This window comes from Tripterygium wilfordii, chromosome 13 (genome assembly GCF_013401445.1).
Source record: "Tripterygium wilfordii isolate XIE 37 chromosome 13, ASM1340144v1, whole genome shotgun sequence".
NCBI classification, from domain to species: domain Eukaryota; kingdom Viridiplantae; phylum Streptophyta; class Magnoliopsida; order Celastrales; family Celastraceae; genus Tripterygium; species Tripterygium wilfordii.
In genome coordinates this window covers 14387538-14406508 of record NC_052244.1, presented here as the reverse complement: position 1 = coordinate 14406508, position 18971 = coordinate 14387538, and the positions used below count along the sequence as shown (strand labels likewise).

Below are 18971 nucleotides of genomic sequence, written 5' to 3'. Positions count from 1 at the left end.
TTGAATTATAATAATATTGAAATTTAAAAAATAATTATTATAAATCATAAAATGAAAAATGAAAAATAATATAAATAAAATATTTTTGTATAAATAAAATATATTTATTTAAATAAATAAAAATTCAAAAAATAAAAATTTTGCCACGGAAATCCCGTCGCAAAAGTCGTGACAAATTTGCTACACAAAAATTTAAATTTTTAAAAATAATATATTTGCAACGGAATCTGTAGTCGCAAAATGCGTGGCCAATTAGCAACGGAAATTTCCGTCGCAAATACTTAAAATTTTGTTTTTAATCCATCAGTTAGCGACGGAAGCTTTTATCGCTAATTTTGTTGCAAAATAATTCCGTCGCTAAATGTCCGTCGCTAGTCCGTCGCTAATTTCCGTCTCAAATGATCCGTCGCACGTTTTCGTCGCTAATGTTTGCGACGATTGTTTGTGCAACGGAATTTTTTCCGTTGCAAATTCCGTTGCAAAAATTATTACCGACGGAATTTTGATGTTTTGCGACGGAAACTTCCGTCGCAAAAAAGCTGTTTTCTTGTAGTGATTCTAGATCTTGTAATGCAAGAATCAAATTTTAACACTAATTAGAGATCATAAGAAGTGATAAGGATCTCAATCATCCTAGTAGTGGATGTGTCAATATCTGGTTCAATCACAGGTTTTTTGAGTCCCTACACTTACATTAATTAATGAACAATATTCACTACCGGGATGATTGTGGTCTCATTTACTGGGATCCCTAACATTTTTGATTTGAGATAGGTGGGCTAATTAAATTTGCTGTGTTGGGTAGAGAAGTTAGAAGTGGTCAGTGCCGTTGACTCGGGTGTTGATTTTCCATGCATAATGCTTTGGAATTTTGAATAGATTGAAATTGGTCTTGTAAACATATGAGAATACTACAATTAGGCCATAATTATGGTTCCCCACCAAGACCGCTATATTTCCTTCCCTCAAGTCTTCTTCATTCAAGACTGTAATTTGGTCGGTCTTACTTAATTTTCTTGTAGTTTACTTTTACCAAGCAATTAAGTGTGTTACATAAACTATAAGGTAGTTATTAAAAGCAAGGGTCCTAGATTCAACAAAGGATTTTTTGGTTCGGCAAAGGATCATGGGTTCAATTTTCATGTTTGGTAAGTTTCGTTGGAAGTATCATTATTAGGGTTAATATCATTTTTGCATACCAAAAGACAGTCAGTGTTTCAATTTGCACACTGTTGTTTAAAAATGTTTCAATTTGATTACCTAATGATAAAATTGTTTCAACTTAGTCTTTCAAACAGATTTTCTCACTTTGGGGCAGTCAAACTGCACATGTGGCATGTTGATTGTCCAAATATTGATTGCCACATGTGCAATTTGACTGTCCCAAAGTGAAAAAATCTATCCAGTAAATAATTTTATCATTAGGTGATCAAATTGAAACATTTTAAACAACGGTGTGCAAATTGAAACACTGACTATCTTTCGGTGTGCAAAAGTGGTATTAACCCATCATTATTATGTAATTATTTGGTATGTGTGGGATGGAGGGACTCATGTACGTGTGTGAGATTTACTAGGGCCTGTTTGGGAGTGCTGTCAACTGCTTTGAGGTGTGGTGAGGTGTTGTGAGGTAAAAAACTGTGGTGCTGTGAGGTGAGTTGGAATGCAAAAAACTGTTTGGCGTATCATTTTTAAAACTGTGGTGCGATGTTGTGAGGTGCGTTTGGCGTTTCTAAATTACGATTATATTAGATGATTAATAATATTAATATAAAATCACTTAACGTTTACATTGTACATTAATCTAAAATAAAATAATTAACCTAATTTGATTATGTAGGACAATTCAACATATATTGTAATCGTTTGGGAGTGTTGTGAGGTGTGGTGAGGTGCTGTGAGGTAAAAAGCTGTGGTACTGTGAGGTGAGTTGTAACGCAAAAGCTGTTTGACGTGTCACAAAAAATTGTGGTACTGTGAGATGTGTTGCAACTGAACACAGTTGCAACACACTGTCAAACTCATACCATGTAAACTGGTCGAGCTCCAGCATGACCTAGTCTTAGATGGGTTTTCTCATTAAAAAAAAAAAAAAAATAATAATAACAATGTGTTGCATACCGAATCTATACAAAGATATTATCATATGTTTACTTGACATGCGTAGTTTAAGGATTATTAAGTCCCATTTCCCAGACAAAAAAAAGTAATAAGAGACCAAAATTTCAATTGAAGAGCCAACCAAATTGAACATATTTGGTTCGGTGACCAAATCCGACAGACCCGAAGACCCGCACAAAAAATGAAATAAATTAAGTTGGTTTTGGGAGTGGCACACACACGATCTATAGAATCTTGACCTGTTAATGCCCTTTTAATGTGACGGTCCAAGGTCCATATATGCTAATATATATTTAAGTGTCAAATTAATTAACCGGACAACGACCAACGAGGTTTGGTTTAATTGACAATCGATTGGGTTAGACATATGTGTCCAATATTCGATTCAAATGAGAAACATATTTCTTAACGATATTTTTTTAAAAAAGAAAATTAAGCATACAACGCTTGTTTAATTTTCAATTGAAATCAATTAAGCTATAATTAGTAGTAAAAGAAAATTTGAAGAACGAAGAAGCATTCTAAGTTGGGAAGAAAGTCACAAGGTCCACAAGAAACTTCTCTTCAATGGTCCACAAATCAATTTCAACGAGGCATGGTCTTCCTCTAGACCCCCCCCAAAAAATCTATTCCTTTAAAACTGAATATATATAGTTGAATCAATAAGACGACCACGACTTAGTCTTAGAACTTGGAATATACATATACATATATATACACACACACACATATATTTTCCCAGATCCTTCCCTTCCCTAATTCCTTTTCTTAACGTGCAAGACGTACAAAAAACAAAATTGCTTTGAATTTTGAGTTGAATCTCTCTAATTTGCTCTATATATTATCAGCTTGATATATTTATATTTACATACATAATAAAGATGGAGGAAGCTATTTCTTTCATCTTTCAGGGATGCAAGCTAGCGCAAGACCTAGAAAGGAACCTTCAACACTACGTCTCCAATAACCAATTATTGCCTCCACCAATACTAATGCTTTCAGAATCTTGTGACGAAATCATCAAGATGTTTGTTTCTGCCAAGGAACGGCTAATTAGCAATCCTCTTCCTTCTTCTTCATACTCTCCTCCTCCTCCTCAGTTGTTCTCAGTCGGTCACGACGCGAGCCTGCACGAATGGTTAAGGTCGGCAATGGCAGCAGGGTCAGGTTCATCAACATCAGTTCAAGTTCCGGTCACCGGGACAACGCAGTTGGATTCAGGCCAGTTATTGTTTGGTTCTTCGCCATCATCCTCACAGCAGAGACCAAGAAGAAGGTATGTAATGGCTAAGAAAGTTCAACGTTACTTACCTTTCAATGGAACAGTACTGTTATGTATTATGTGCTTTATTGGTTTATCATTTAGTTTGACTATATATGGTTACTTTTATATATGTGGGGACATATTGCCATCAATATGCAGCATATTTGGTAAGAAAATGCATTATGCGTAGAAGAATTTCAAGGACAATTTCCCAGAAGCAAAGGGTATTAATTTAAACATTTCCCAGCTTCTTCTTGGAAGGATTAAGACAAATCACGCATAAACACACAAAAACATATATTTATATAACCTAACTGGTTATTAATTACTAATTAGGGTATGAAGCATTCCAATTGTGAGACTCGGGTTCGATTTTTCAATTTTTTTTGAGTAACCGAGGAACTACCCAACCCAACATGTTCTTTAAACTAGGGAGTGGACATAAACCTCATGTTGTCATAACAATGGCACTACGTTGGTGACAAGTAAGACTGGGTCGAAACCCATGAGGACTAGAATTCCACAAAGAAATATCCTAACTGGTTGGTTTGAAATCTCGACCTCGGGTTAAGTCCGAAAAGATAATCAGTACTTATCAAAAATATATGGGAAAGTGTATCAGTATTTTTTATATAGGAGTTTCCTATTTAATTATAGGCTATGATACGTTAAAAAAATCAATAGATAGGTACTAACTACGTACTAAGTAGTTTGTGTGCTACATCAGAGAATAAAATTAATATTTTTATTCTTGATTAATTTGATAATTTTTTTTTTTTTTGTGTGTAGGAAGGATGATGTGGAGAAGAAGACAGTGAGGGTAGCAGCTCCATTGATAGGAAATACAGACCTTCCACCAGAGGATGGATACACTTGGAGAAAGTATGGCCAGAAAGAGATTTTGGGGTCAAGGTTTCCAAGGTAATTTAATTAATTAATTAATTTGTTAATTGATTGCATTTTAATTTCCAGAAGGACAAATTAAATTAAACCATATTATATGGAGTGTGTGTATATATATATAGCTCCTTTGACATTTTCAAACATTGATAATGTCTATGAGTATATGTTATATGCATCTGCATGCGTTGGCCTTTGATTGAAAATGAATGTACAACCAAGTCAACTCCATTTGACTCTTCCCACCTACCTAGAAATACTTGACACAGTCTCCAATCTAGGAATAATTGACTGACTATGTCACCCAAGATGAGGCCTCATTATATCAATCATAACCATCCTAATTAAGTATTAATTAATTCTCCCAAATTACTTAGTATTACATATGACATTAGAGTATAAGACATGGCTATGTATGTCATTATCTTTTGGGTGTACACTGGGTAAATTCATAGGTCCGTGCATGCCAGATGAACATATGAAAATTTTATTTCTTTATCCCAGACAAAAACAAATTCATATCAAAATAGACATAGAAAGTTTTGAGTTTATATCCAATGGTACATAATTGTCATATCGTTTTTATATTGAATTTGAATTTTGTTTTTGACAAAAAAATATATGGTTGAATTCGTAAAATCCATCAAAATACAAATACAATTTTATGAATTTTTTTTTTTTAAAAAAAACCTCCTATTTTGGTAAATGGATCGATGAGTTGGTATGTATTTCAGGGGTTACTATAGGTGCACCCATCAAAAGATGTATCAATGCCCAGCGAAGAGGCAAGTCCAGCGGCTCGACCATGACCCCTACACTTTTCAAGTCACCTACCGGGGCAACCACACCTGCCATATGTCATCCACCGCACCTTCAATTGCTCCACCAACTCATATGGCCGCTACTTCTAGTGGTACACACCAGCTCCCCAGTCCCCCTCCATGGCTGGAGTTCAATTTGGGCGGCGGAGGTAGTAGTAGTGGCAGCACCATGGCGGCCACCGCAGGAGGAAGTAGTGGTGCGGATATTGCAGCAGCTGGTCCGTCGTCCTATCTTGTGGCGGAAATGGCTGATGCAATGTTTAATTCTGGAAGCAGTAGTACCAATAGCATGGAATTTCTTTTCCCGTCTCCTCAAGATAAGTGGGACCCAGAAGACAGCAAGAATAACTAAAATTAATGGATTCCAATGTTTTAGCATTTAGAATAGTTGGGACAAAAAACATATTAGCAGTTTCGAATTAAAACTAGTAACCCAATCGGTACTAGATATATATAGGTTGAATTAATTACTCATGGTTAGATGTTTAATTTACATTCTTGGTATTTTTCATTCTTAATTTCATGGCAATTAATAATAATATTCTTTGTGCTCTTTGTTTAATCATCATTCTCCTCCCCCTCGTTTGTTTAAAATCATAGATGGGACTAATAAATATCGAATGAAATTGAATTGAAAATTTTCTCATTATTTATAGCTTTGATGTTTTGTGGAAAAAAGATAGAATTGTAGGATCCTACTCGAGTAAACGGGATCACAAATCCGTGTAGTGTCAAGTTTGATGATACTGGGTGAATTAACTTAACGAAGTGTTACTAGAGTGAAGAAGGACGAACTCTTACAACAATAGTTTAGGGATTTTTCCGCTTGAAATTACTTTTCGGTGGAAGCATGTCACGTATTTATTACGCTGAGATGGTCAAGGTTCACATGAAAGAGCATATATCTATGTTTATAGTGTAAATCTATTTATTAGGTTGAGATGGTCAAGATGCACATGAAAGAGCATATATCCATTTGTTGACGGAGAAGATGAGGGTGTGGCGGGAAGCGTAGATCTCACTACTAGAAAACAGCTAATTTGTCATGGAATTTTTTGTCGTAAATTAAGGAAATTTCGTCACAGAACAAATGTGTGATGAGAAAAAATTAATGTAAAATAAATAGAAATAAGGAAAAATATATTTAGACAGAGTCAGAATACGATCATATCCACGTACGACCATTCGCAGGATCCAGAACCCCAATCAAGAGCTACCAGCAACTTGCGTATGTGCATGTGGGATATGGGTGGTGGCTCCAGTCGAGATATGGGGCATATATATATATGGAATGGTCTGGGTCTAACATTTGGTTTGATTTAGATTTTTTTTCTTTTGTAATGTTTGGACATCGAAGTTTATCCAACTCTATAATTGTGATAAATTTCGCGACTTGTATTTTAATGTGGATATAAGAGTGATGGTAGTAGCAGTAGTGATGATAACTGTAATAATAGACCGCTTTACTGCTCACTTTCACAACTTCCAAGGACGAGGCAAGCAGCTCACAAACAAATTTATAAGCAAACAACCATGTAGGACATGTGATTTGACAGGCACTGAGTGGGTTGTCGACATGCTTATTAGAGGTAATCCTAAACGTTGTCCTTAAGCTTTAACAATGTCTGTAACTGTGATTATAAGCTTATGCAGAGTATGGAGGGTTGAGTATGCATTGACCAATTCTAACGTACAATGTGTGAAATGGTTGCTATTATGTTCGTATTCCTTGGGGCATGCTCAGTCTAACGGGGACCAACATGAGCGCTTTCAACATTCTCATGAGGGCTTTCAACACTCTGGAGAGACAGTGAGTCGGCTCTTCCACCAAGTTTTGAAGAGAGCATATGATGCATATATATATGCAGGGCTTGAATATCAATGAATGAAGTCATTTTTATCCAACTATTTTTCTTCAAAAGATTCAAAGAGACAAAGTCCATAAAAGGATGAGATTTTGAGAATTTAGAGGCCAAGGGAATTCCTCAAATGATGTTATTATTCCACAAATTTAAAGGTCATCAATACAAAGATACAAGAGAATTTGCCTTAATAAGCTATATATGTATACATATATAGTACACATTACAGGAGAAGGATCAAAAAAAACCTGCAGATTACTCCCTCAAATATCAAAGGTAAAATCACTGTCAAAAGTGACTGAATCAATGTCCAAACTATCTTGAAAAGTGATATCTGTGTAGCAAGAATACACATTAGAAACCATTGATGCAGGCTCGCATGAGTACTCAAAAGGCATTAGATCCTTCCACAAACTGCTGTTCAGTTCATCACCATCAGCACCACTTGGGATCTCTTCTCCCTTGGAGGGCTCTTGTTTTATTGTTGTCGGAATCTTTGATTCTGGAGTAAGAACACAAGGTCCCCAACAAGATTCTGGGTCTATTTTGATATTTGGAGGGGCCTTGACAACATTTCTGCATGTGTGATTGCCACTATAAGTTGTCTGGAACATCTCTGGTTGATCCTCCATTCTCTGGACTTGCTTTGTAGCTTTGCAACCTTGTTCATACTTGTGAGTGCATCTAAAGTAACTCCTGTTCATCACAAAAACACAAAACCCAATTTAGAACCCTGAATCTCCAAATTCAAATCTCTAAATTATTGACATAAAGGGGGATGCAGAAATAGTACCTTGGGTATTTAGCATTTAGAATCTCCTTTTGGCCATATTTTCTCCAAGCATAGACATCGTCGACAGTGGAAGAGACTGTTGTCCATGATTGTGAGTTCTTTCTGCAGTAACCAAGCACAATCAACCAATATTAATCAAATCAAATCACTCCACAAAAGCCAAATCCCCCAAAAAAAAGAAGACAAAAATCAATTAGAGTGTTAAATGGGTCTTACTTTCTCTTGTAGCAGCCTCTCTTATCCTTCAAAGAAGGGACTCTTTTCCTACTCTCACTACAATTCTCATCAGAACTCCTACTCTCGTGGTCACAACACACTGAGCCAGAACCCGCTTGTGAATTATTGTTGTCAGACTCACAATTATTACTAGAACCCATCATCATCAACAGAGAGAGAGACTCAGTGAAGGATCCCAAGATCTTCACCAAATGCTCATCCCCTGATGAAAATTGAGAGGACCCATTTTCACTAAAGGGCTTTTGAAGGAGAACCTGCAATTGGGTTGCAGATTCCTGCCCATCAACGAGCTCTTTCATCAATTTCTGCTTCCAAGAAGTACTGCCCATGGAGATGGAGATAGTGACCTTGTAATTAGATGTAGTGAGGAGATGGTGATGATAACTGACAAGTGATAAGGTTTTTTATTGGTATATATTTATGTATACAAGTGTGAATTGAATTATTGGAGTTTTGTGTTTGTGTATGAGGAAGAAGAAGAGAAGATCATAGGAAGGTTACAGGAAGGAGGTATGCAATGAAGGTGCAAATTAAAAGGGGAAAAGATTGTGGAAAATTTTCCAACAAGTTGCTTAGAAAAGCCATGGTGACGTCTACCCTATGATGCAAGGATGACGTCATGCCGCTATATACAAATTCTATTATTGAAATATTTTGGGTTTTTCTAGAACCTAATCCTGAGTTTATGATGATTATTAAAAGGTATTAATTGAACAACATTCATTTGTTTTATTTCAAGGAATCCTCAATTGTTGTTTTGCAGGCTAATAGAAAATTTTTAGCAGTTTACCAGCCATATGTTAAAAAAAAATAAATTATTTTATTCCAATAAATGGGCTTCTTCTTTTTTCGGCCTCTTTAATTACTCTAAAACTCGCTCCAATTTCTCTAAGAGTATGTTTGGATTGAGGAATTCAGAAGAAGGGAAAAATAGGGAAAGAGAGTTTCCTTCCAATTTCATTGTTTTGATAATTTATAAAAAATTAAGGGGAGGGATTTGAAGGTAATTGGAGGGAAGATTTCATTTAGTTTTTGTCAAAGATTTTCCTTCCAAAATGGAGTCATTTGGAGGGAATGATGATTAATTAAGTTATTTATATGTTAAAAACTTATTTTACCTTTGTACATAACACTTTTAACATAAAAATAAGGATAAATTAATAAATTAAACCAAGTTTGATGCTGCCTTATTTCGTTTTATTGGTGGGTCTTGTTTTGATGAGTTTCGTTTACTCATTGGCTAGAAAAAAATTACCATTGGATGTGGTACTCTTTATTAGTTTTTTTACTAATGCAATTAAGTTTTTTCATCCTAAAGAAAATCACAAAGAAACAATAATATATATGTGTGTGTGTGTAACATGGGAAAGAAAGAAAAATCAAACTGTACGGACAACCACAAATGTCATTATTGCAGTACAAGACATTGCTGGCAGAATTGTTCAACTACTAAAATATTGCATCAACTTGAGAGCTACAATAAATAACTAATACTAGTTGCCAAAATAGTCTAGTACAACTAATAATGTCAAAATAATCATTCATTTTAGTATATGATTTAGGAATAGTTGCGGTTGGAGAGATTAGAGTTCAACTTTTCACGTTGATATCTTGTGACTTATTTTGAAATAAAGAAGTAACAGGATATTTGATTGGTATTTAGAGGGTGGAATGAGAGTGAAAATTAACAATTCATTTTGTTTGGTTGATTTTGAGATGTCGGAATCCCGAATTCATTCCACTCTCTATTATCCCTTTGTGACAAAATAGTGAGAATGACTATTCTCTGCAAGGGAGAATGAGTTTTAATATACAAAAAACTATTTTACCCTTATTAGTTAAACTAAAAGTCTAAAACAATAGAAAATATTTTTTTTTAAGGAAGAAGGATAATATAGAAATTATACTATTAGAATTCTCACATTCATACTCACTCTTAATTTATTTGATACCAAAGATGATCATGCTCACCTTAGACTCATCTCACGCTCATCTCAGACTCACACTTATCCAATTATGAACCAAATGTTTATGTAATTGAGACATCTAAGAATTAACACGATATCCAAAACTTGCGATCACCTCGGATAAAAATAAAAACTAAAAATGGTAAGTCATTGTTTGTTATAGATTTGTTTGATGCCACAATGACATTCTTAACGTGACCAAGTGCCTTTAGTATCACACTTAATTAATTTGATCAAAATTTTAAAATGCAACTACATGAGCAAAGAGACAAATGTTAGAATCTTCAGTAACCTTTATGTAGTGCTTTATTTAAGCAAGAAATTCATTGACTTTGTACTTACATTTAGTACAACTTGAATACTGAAATCTCAAAAAACATTATTGCAAAAATTGTATAATTAAACCACCATCTTGGCCCCCCCCCCCCCTCCAGTGAGTTTTGTTAAAACGACGGCGTAATTCCGATGCTGTTGTCTGAAGGATTCTGTCCGGACAGACACTGCTGTGGTGTTATTCCAGGGGGTTGATCGACCAACTGCATAAGGTATCCGAACAGGTCTAGGTGCTGTCCGGACAGCAGGTTTGCATTAAATCCCAGGTGCTCAAGTAAAAGGAACTAGAGAAGTACAGAGAGACTTTGTCAAAATGAAATTACTTTTATACCCCGGAATCTCCTAAGTAAATTGTAAAATAACCTAGCCAAGGTCGTCTGTTTGGCAACTTTCCTTTGAACAATCGAGGTCCGATCCTAACACTAGAAGTCTAGAACCCTAATCGAGCGAGGGAGAAGGATGAAAGGAGGGAGGAAGAACTTGATGAGGGCAGTGGAGCAGCAGAAGTTGATGCTTCAAGAAGGCCAAAACATCATGCAGGTGCTCTCACTTAGAGGTTCCAATCTGATTGAGGTAAAACTCTAATCTTTACTGATACCCTTCATCTTAATCCTATCTCTGACACTTGCCCACAAAATGATTAGCGATAATAATGGATTTTTTGGGTTTATAACCAGCAATTGATGCTTTCATTAGACTGAAATTAGACTCTGTTTGATCAGGTAATGGATGGACAAGGAGAGAAATCATTGGCACTGTTTCCAGCCAAGTTTCAAAAGAGCATGTGGATTAAGCGAGGTTTGTTTCCATGTTTAATTCCTTGGAAATCCTTAGTTTAGTTGTTATGGTCATGGCTTAGTCTTAGTCTTAGTCTTCAGTGAAATCCAACACTGGCAATTGCCAAATCCTTCTGAACCTTTCGTTTACAAAACAGAATCTTCTATTGCTCAACAATGGCAATGCCTTAAAACTGAATGCTTCACAAGGAGCATGATGTTTTTGATATGGTTGTTAACTTCATTTTTAATATACTAGTTCTGTTAGCATTTACCAGAGGACTGGGAAACAGCATCAATTTATTTCAAATTGATTAATATTTCAGGTAGTTTTGTTGTGGTTGATGAAAGTGGAAAGGAAAAGGCTCTAGAATCAGGTAACAAGGTGGCATGTATGGTTGTACAAGTTCTATTTTACGAGCAAGTTCGAGTGCTTCAGAAGTCTCCAGAATGGTGTGCCTTCTTCATATCCCAATTTAGCAATTGATCAAATATAATGTACATAGTTTATTTAGTAGCATTTATTTATTTTTGTTGCCTTGAAACAATACTTGATTCCTTGGATGCCAGCACGAATGACTACCCAGTACCCAAAGATTGAACATCGTCTAGACAATCCTGATACAGGTTCTAAGTTGAGAAAAATCTTATTGAATTGGGATTTTGGATATTAAAAATGGCATTGAGAAATGGACCTTGTTTCTTATGTGTTGCTTAAAGAAGAAAGCTTTTTGTTAACTCTGAAGTTGCAAAAACCTCTTTGACCTACTTCTCTGCGGGCTGCATAACCTCATCATTCGTTGTCGCACTATTAACGATTCCTTTGGTTACGACACTTTGTCACCTCTTGGCTCTTGGAGTAGTTAACATACCGTCCTAGCTATTCCCGACTTTCTGCTGATAGCAAGTTATATTATTTTTGTTGTGGTGATTGAATGCTGCTTTTTAGGGAGCTGCTTTAGGTTTTCCTGTAACAATTTTTTTTTAAATCTGGATAGATTTGGATCCAAATTCACTGGGTATTTAGAATCTGTACCATATGTGCATCCATTGAATGAGATCCATCAAGTTATTAGATGATATATAAATATATAATATATATGTATTTTGTTATTATATATGTATTTTGTTATTTATTGTTTGTAAATTACTTGCTTTGTTCAGTGTGTATACAGTAGATAACATTTTACATATTGTATAAATATATGCACTTAAAGTATGTATATTTGGTATGTTTACAATGTATTATTACTACCATTATTAGTATCGTTAAATCATTTTTTTTTATCGGACTGGGTTCTTTCAACAGAGTGGATATACCCATATACAAATCTGTAAGGTTTGTTGTCATCAGATTCCAATCCAAATTTGGTTGATCGGGGCTAAAATCTGTTCCCATCTGGATAATCAACTCCTGATCCGGATCAGTCCGGTTAGAGAGACTGCATTTTCAAGTAAAGCATTTCTTCACTCCTTTAGTAATGACACATTATGATATTGAAAACTGGAACCAGAGTTTACTATTTCCTGTTCAGGAAACATTGGCTTTGCTAAACTAGGAGTCAATTGGATGTGTGAACTTCAAGCAGCGTGTCAGTAATTGTTTGACATGTTTGTATTTGAAGACACAACTATGCGTGTTTATATTTCTGTCCATTGATGTTTTTTCCATAATACCCTTATGCTCTCATGAACTATTTTTTTTATATGAATCTCATCAACTTCTTAATACAGGCCAGAAAGTTTCAAATCCACCAACTTGGAGGATCCCAAAGGAAGCTTAGGAAGACGGACTTCCCAGCGGGACAAAAATGAGCCTAATTCAAGCAGTGACGATGACCAGGTGGACGATGATGGGCTCCCACCATTAGAAGCAAATACAAACAGGCAAAGACCAATTGAGTTGCAAACAGATGAAGATTCAAGCTCAGAATCAGATACAGATTCTTAAATTATGAAGACACCCTCATGGACATCTGAATTGTTTTTTTGGTTGTATATTGTATGAGGAATTGAAGATTCAAGCTCGGAATCACAAAAACTGCATTGATAACTAATTTTCTGACACTTTATTGATGACACACAATCTTTTTTACATCCAACATTGAATGATTCATTATACAACATCAGCTATACACATATAAGCAAATCGTACAAAATCCAAAAGCTTGGTACTTCTACTAATCTATACTCGTCAGGCATAGAAATCAATTCTGGTTAATCTGCACTAAGGTATGAAAGAACCAGAAGAAAAAAAAAAATCTCCTTATGTATAAGTACGATAAATAGAAACCAACACATGGATGAGAAGAGAGGTTCTATGCTGCTAATAGCCATGCATGCCTTCGTTATCAGCTTCTCCTTGAGCTGGCTGGTCCTGATCCCCTGATCACTTCACTTGGGGAGGAATAACCCATGAGTCGATGAAGTGGTGAAGATGATCTTGGTGGAAGCTCCTCAATCTCAGAGGAAATTCTCCTTGCTTTCGAAGTACTAGCAGAAGGCTCAGCTGACATGTATCCTTCTACAGGATTCTTACCTTTGTTACGAGACTCTTTTGAAAAAGACATGTTGCTCTCTTGCTTACTCTTCAAAGAATCTATAGGAATTTTTCTGTCACCTGCATTGCCTGGGACGGGATGCATTGGTGTGAAAGAAGCAGGATCTACATCTGAGGAGCAGCTTTTAGAGAAAGAGTAATCATCAGAGTATGACACCTCACCCACCTTTGGGGATTCATTGGGATGAGATGCTGAAGCCAAATTTCTCCTATCAGTAGCATCACTATACTCGCCAACCTCACTTGGTGGTGGGTTTTTTAGGTTTGGTGGTGAATATGGAACCAAATGAGTTCCATTTCTAATGGAAAACTTAATCACCTCTGAACAAGCACCACACTTGAGACGATGACATCTCCTTCCAAAAACGAGGAAATCAGCAGGGAGCTGTAGCTGTTTCAAGCAACGACGACAAGTTATAAAAGGAGCTGCACCAGCTATTGGTCGGAGGTGTTTCTTTCCAGAGTACTGCTTCTCCCTTAGGTACCTTTTAACCCCATGGTCTTTATTCCTCTGGTCATCAGACTTTGTTTCACGGCTGCGTAATGGAAACTCCAAGCCCAAGTGCTGCTGGGGACTTGAGGGACAAGAGCCGTAGGAAGGGTGGAAACTTTGGCTAGGATGGATCCTGCAACCCCCTTTATTATGAAAAGGGCCAAATGGAGGCAACTGAGTTGAGTTATGCCAGTCTGATGGACGGCAACATAAGCAGGAATCCATGCGGTGTCTACCATACGTTGCCTCACCTGAGAAAGGTTTATGATGCAAGACTTGACTCTGTTGGGACCAGTTGCTTTTCTGCCTGAATCTTCCAGGAAACATAGGATAATTTGAGTTATAAAAACTTTGCTCCTCCGGGGCTTTGTGATCATAGTACATGGGCATATGATTCTCCCGAGCAATGCCTGCAAAATCTCTTCCTTCTGTCTCTTCATTCAGATTGTATGTTCTGTTAAGTTGATCCTGTAGTTCATTAACCATTATCAATAGCTTCCTCTTTTCCTGTTCAGTGTACTCATGTTTATTATGCAAATGAATACTCGGATGCCGATGAAACTCATCATGTAATTGATTGGAAGAGCTGCCATGGAGTTGATTGGAAGAGCTGCCACTTTCAAAGCCAATTGGTAAACCCCTTTGATACGAAGGCAACCAAGATGAATATTCATCTCTCTCTGATCTCCTGTTTCCACCTGGATATCCAAGCCCTATCGGTTTCTGCAATTCATCTTGATTCCACTTATGCATCTTACCTGACAAGCTTGATGAAAATTTTCTCGCTTGATGTTGCATCTCTGCATCACCGTTAGCTAGGAATTTGTTTCTTCTAGGCCTCTCCTCAGGAACATCACGGTTTGGTGCCTTGTAAGAATTTTTAAGAGGATGCCTATGACGTTCTAATGAATTCCTGTAGTGGTCTGGGGATTGATCATCCATCCCGTCAAGTGAAGACGTGCAGCCATCATAATAAGCATGATAGCTTCTGGTTGTTGGGGATTTAGACAAATCTATGAGCTTACCACTAAGCTCTGAACTGGGATTGATAAAATCTGTAGTTTCCAATGTATCTGTGGACCTAACACGATCAAAAACATACGCAATGCCTTCCTGGGAATGCTCCATTTGTTCAGGAGGTGAAGATCTGAGCATATCAGAGGAAATGCTTTCTCTTGCTGTCCCAGTCCCTTCAGCTGTGACAACTTGCCTCATCCCATTTATCGCCACAGGCTTCTCAGTGCTTGACCTTTTGATAGTAGAATTATTCTCATCATTGCTTTCTACATCTGACTTTCCTCGGGATATTGGAGAGTTCTCATCATTGACATCAACTTCTTTATTTGATTCTTCTAATGGTGACAACTCTTCATTCTGACGAGGAGGAAGGTCCACTGGCGAACAAACTACCTCAGGAACTCCATTATGTTGAATATTTCTTTCATAACTTTCATTATGATGCGTCTCATAAATGTGGTCTTCATTTGACAAGTCTCCACCTCTAAGCTGCTCATTATTACAGGCCCCAGATACACCGAAATCCTTCTGGTCATTTTGCTCCAAAGAACCATCGTTTTGGTCTTCAGTTGACAAGTTTACCCCTCCAAACTGCTCACTATCAGAATCCCCAGATAAGCCACAATCCTTCTGGTAATTTTGCTCCAAAAAATCATCGTTTTGGTCTTCAGTTGACAAGTTTACCCCTCCAAGCTGCTCACTATCAGAATCCCCAGATAAACTGCAATCCTTCCGGTCATTTTGCTCCAAAAAATCATCGTTTTGGTCTTCAGTTGACAAGTTTACCTCTCCAAGCTGCTCACTATCAGAATCCCCAGATAAGCTGCAATCCTTCTGGTCATTTTGCTCCAAAAAATCATCGTTTTGGTCTTCAGTTGACAAGTTTACTCCTCCAAGCTGCTCACTATCAGAATCCCCAGATAAGCTGGAATCCTTCGGGTCATTTTGCTCCAAAAAATCATTGTTTTGGTCTTCATTTGACACGTTAACCCCTCCAAGCTGCTCCCCAGATAAGCTGCAACCCTTCAAGTCATTTTGCTCCAAAAAATCATCATTTTGGTCTTCATTTAACAAGTTTACATTTCCAAGTTGCCCATTATCAGAGTCCCCAGAAGACCCACAACTTGCCTTATGACTTGAACTGTGAGACTCTTTATCTTCGGCATCTTGATCCAAACTATTCATCTGAACCGCATTTGTTTCACGGAAGTTAGAGTTTGTGCTTTTAGCCGCATCCTTTCGTCTTTTGGCTGCATAAAGGAAGAGGAATGAAAGATGTTAATCAACAACTTCAAAATAGCAAGATATAAATCAATAGGTAAAAGGATATAGAGTACAATGGCGAACTCATAGCACTGAAGCTATAGGATATAAAGCACACATAGTATTGAATTTGTAGGGTAGTAAATGTAGTGGTCTGGTATCCACAACAATGGTGAAATCTAGTATCAAATCCCTTATATAGCAATGTGGGAATTTTTCGTTGGTATCATCTGAGATAAGAAATTAAAGACAACGGCTGGTCTATTTAAGTTAAATCTACTATCCAATTGCATCATTTCCTCAGGGTTTATACTAGATTCTTATATTTATAGGAGTATTACCTTGGAGAACAGTGCCACATCCACCACACTTGTATACAGGAAGGTCAGCCAACTCTGGTAGAACCAGTCGACATTTAGGACATCTAACTAATCGACATATAGGCGTGTCAGTGGTCATTTTTCTCCAGATATGTATTCTTGTAATGGACCAAAGATTGACCTTCACCCTCTAAATTCGACACAATTCATAATCAAATGCCACATCCGGACTTGAATCCATTTTTCGTAGTAATTGTAAAGCTCCCAATTCTGCAAACAGAAACACCGAAGATAAAATTTCATAGCGAAACTCCAAGTTCTAATATGAGATCATGAAACAAACCATGCCGCTACAGTTTGCCATAAGCATCAAGCACATACTAAAAAAGACTCCTAGATTACTGTCAGACAAATTCCGAATTCACACGAGTATGGCATCATCCCTAGCCATTAAGAGGCAACTAAATTGTAACTCAAAACCATGTGTTCATTCAAAAACAAAGCTCATGAATTTAGTGAGCCAGTAATAATGCAAGCAAGTTCTGGATGTTCACAGACCTCAAGAAAGGAGCAGATAAATTTAGCAGCAATTCAGTTCATTAAGGCAACAATCAGAATAAGTTTAAAGGGGGGAAAATGCATATTTGATGTGCAGTTCGCATATTAATTTCCATCCAACCAAAAAAAAACCTGCAAAAAGATTGAACTGTTTCTCTTCTACCCAATCATTAGCAAACCAAGCAGGAAAAAAGGAAGATGAGGTGAAGTAGATCAAAGACCAAATCTTGAGGAGAGAAGGGGATTCTCAGAAAATATTCACATCAAGCATAGTTTATTCAGAAAACCCAACAAAAGCAATCAAGACCCAGAATAGCTAGATCTAATAACTCACAAAAGACTTACTTTTTCTAATCCGGATTTGTAAGAATCGATTTCGATTTAAGTAATAAAAGCAACAAATTTGGAAATCAAAGGCAAATCTTGTCGTGCCCGCAAAGCTTACGACCCTTCTTCTGCTTCTTCTTCGTCGCCTTCAAATGCTTTCGCAGAAATTCAAAAAGTCTTCTGTGTCGTGTTTAGAAAGCTTAAGCAGTCAACCATCATTTCTCTTTCTTCTTTCTCTATATTTTCTCTGACTCAGAGAAAAACAGAGAGAGAAAAATGGGCGCCGACGACATTTAAAGCAGCACCATCAACAACAACAACCACCTGTCTTGCTGATGTGTCATCCTCGGATGCCCGGGCTCTGCTGTGGCTTTTATTACAGCAAGCCCCGCTGTAGCTCCTTGGAGAATGAAAATTTTTTATTTTATTTTTAAAAAATTATAAATATGTAATATTTGATTTAATGAATCTAATTATATATTTTTTTGTTCGAAACAAAAATCAAATTGATCTAAGTCGAGAGATATAATATTTAAAGTTTATATTCGACGATCTAAAATTATTATGCATCTTTCATGTTGGATATGCTTTTTGTTTGGAATCAAAATTACATCATTGGACTCGTTGAACCTTAAACTATAAATCTATAATTTTTTAAAAATTTATGTCCCTAAAAATACTATTACAATGGGACCTGCCATCCCCTCTCCACAAAACTGGATCATCTCAACGGCCATTTTTTTTTCCTTTTTTCTAAATTTCAAAATCTCTAATTAATTAAAAATTTACTATATCTATTTGTCAAATTTTTATTTTTTCAACTTAAACATGCAATATAGGAAATTATAAATGACTTTGAGAAGAAAAAAATCGATTATATTAAGATTGTATGTGATAATCTTGTACCTTGGAATTTTTTTTTACTACATCAATTATAGTTGAGACTTTTTTAGGTTTGTTGAAAAAGAACTGTATAGATTTCAAATTCAAATTTCCCTCAACTAAAACCCTAAACACTAAAAAATGAGTGATTTGAGTAATTTTTTACTCTACATTTATTTTTTTCCTTTCTGTAACAGTAAACCGATATGAACCTAAACTTGACAGTCTGTAAACATATAAATTTTACATATGACAACATGATAAATCGGGACAAAACCAAATGCATCGGCACAAGAATATTGTTTCCAATATACTCTACATTTTCTTTAAAAAAGTTCCCCTCACGAAATGAAAACATAAATAAACATATCACAAGACTAAAATATTATCTCTATTAAAAATGGAGAAGGATTTACAAGAATGATTCTAACAAAATCCACATGATCTCTGTGCCATTAAATACATTAAGTATGGTGT

General features: G+C 36.2%; 4 protein-coding genes across 5 annotated transcripts; 2 read left to right on the top strand and 2 right to left on the bottom strand.

Annotated features, from left to right (window-relative positions):
* The first annotated feature begins 2904 nt into the window (after window positions 1-2904).
* Window positions 2905-5666, top strand: LOC120013736 (WRKY transcription factor 55-like). 2 transcript variants are annotated; one of them, XM_038865656.1, is made up of 3 exons: window positions 2905-3397; window positions 4175-4306; window positions 5020-5666. In XM_038865656.1, the coding sequence occupies exons 1-3, from the start codon at window positions 3003-3005 to the stop codon at window positions 5456-5458; spliced, it is 966 nt and encodes a 321-aa protein (XP_038721584.1). In that variant the 5' UTR covers window positions 2905-3002; the 3' UTR covers window positions 5459-5666. The 2 variants fall into 2 exon arrangements, with proteins under 2 accessions (XP_038721584.1, XP_038721585.1); XM_038865657.1 differs by lacking the exon at window positions 4175-4306.
* Window positions 5667-7087: 1421 nt separating this feature from the next.
* Window positions 7088-8501, bottom strand: LOC120013391 (WRKY DNA-binding transcription factor 70-like). The gene is made up of 3 exons (XM_038865181.1): window positions 7978-8501; window positions 7762-7863; window positions 7088-7664 (listed from the first exon to the last, which is right to left on the bottom strand). The coding sequence occupies exons 1-3, from the start codon at window positions 8325-8327 to the stop codon at window positions 7232-7234; spliced, it is 885 nt and encodes a 294-aa protein (XP_038721109.1). The 5' UTR covers window positions 8328-8501; the 3' UTR covers window positions 7088-7231.
* Window positions 8502-10514: 2013 nt separating this feature from the next.
* LOC120012724 (probable RNA-binding protein EIF1AD) lies at window positions 10515-13160 on the top strand. The gene is made up of 4 exons (XM_038864176.1): window positions 10515-10871; window positions 11021-11096; window positions 11401-11527; window positions 12809-13160. Exons 1-4 carry the CDS (start codon window positions 10758-10760, stop codon window positions 13023-13025), a joined length of 534 nt encoding a protein of 177 aa, XP_038720104.1. The 5' UTR covers window positions 10515-10757; the 3' UTR covers window positions 13026-13160.
* LOC120012723 lies at window positions 13124-17952 on the bottom strand. Its single transcript, XM_038864175.1, has 3 exons — window positions 17631-17952; window positions 16749-16997; window positions 13124-16394 (listed from the first exon to the last, which is right to left on the bottom strand). Exons 2-3 carry the CDS (start codon window positions 16864-16866, stop codon window positions 13426-13428), a joined length of 3087 nt encoding a protein of 1028 aa, XP_038720103.1. The 5' UTR covers window positions 16867-16997; window positions 17631-17952; the 3' UTR covers window positions 13124-13425.
* Window positions 17953-18971: the final 1019 nt, after the last annotated feature.

What these genes read in the sequence shown, in the direction of transcription:
- LOC120013736 (XM_038865656.1), top strand. Translation starts at nt 3,003, where the DNA reads ATGGAGGAAGCTATTTCTTTCATCTTTCAGGGATGCAAGCTAGCGCAA. An exon ending in CAGCAGAGACCAAGAAGAAG is followed by an intron (nt 3,398 to 4,174) that starts GTATGTAATGGC and finishes TTTTGTGTGTAG; the next exon opens with GAAGGATGATGTGGAGAAGA. An exon ending in TTGGGGTCAAGGTTTCCAAG is followed by an intron (nt 4,307 to 5,019) that starts GTAATTTAATTA and finishes TATGTATTTCAG; the next exon opens with GGGTTACTATAGGTGCACCC.
- LOC120013391 (XM_038865181.1), bottom strand. Translation starts at nt 8,327, where the DNA reads ATGGGCAGTACTTCTTGGAAGCAGAAATTGATGAAAGAGCTCGTTGAT. An exon ending in AGAGGCTGCTACAAGAGAAA is followed by an intron (nt 7,864 to 7,977) that starts GTAAGACCCATT and finishes TGGTTACTGCAG; the next exon opens with AAAGAACTCACAATCATGGA. An exon ending in CTAAATGCTAAATACCCAAG is followed by an intron (nt 7,665 to 7,761) that starts GTACTATTTCTG and finishes TGTGATGAACAG; the next exon opens with GAGTTACTTTAGATGCACTC.
- LOC120012724 (XM_038864176.1), top strand. Translation starts at nt 10,758, where the DNA reads ATGAAAGGAGGGAGGAAGAACTTGATGAGGGCAGTGGAGCAGCAGAAG. An exon ending in GAGGTTCCAATCTGATTGAG is followed by an intron (nt 10,872 to 11,020) that starts GTAAAACTCTAA and finishes CTGTTTGATCAG; the next exon opens with GTAATGGATGGACAAGGAGA. An exon ending in GAGCATGTGGATTAAGCGAG is followed by an intron (nt 11,097 to 11,400) that starts GTTTGTTTCCAT and finishes TTAATATTTCAG; the next exon opens with GTAGTTTTGTTGTGGTTGAT.
- LOC120012723 (XM_038864175.1), bottom strand. Translation starts at nt 16,866, where the DNA reads ATGACCACTGACACGCCTATATGTCGATTAGTTAGATGTCCTAAATGT. An exon ending in ATGTGGCACTGTTCTCCAAG is followed by an intron (nt 16,395 to 16,748) that starts GTAATACTCCTA and finishes TCCTTTATGCAG; the next exon opens with CCAAAAGACGAAAGGATGCG.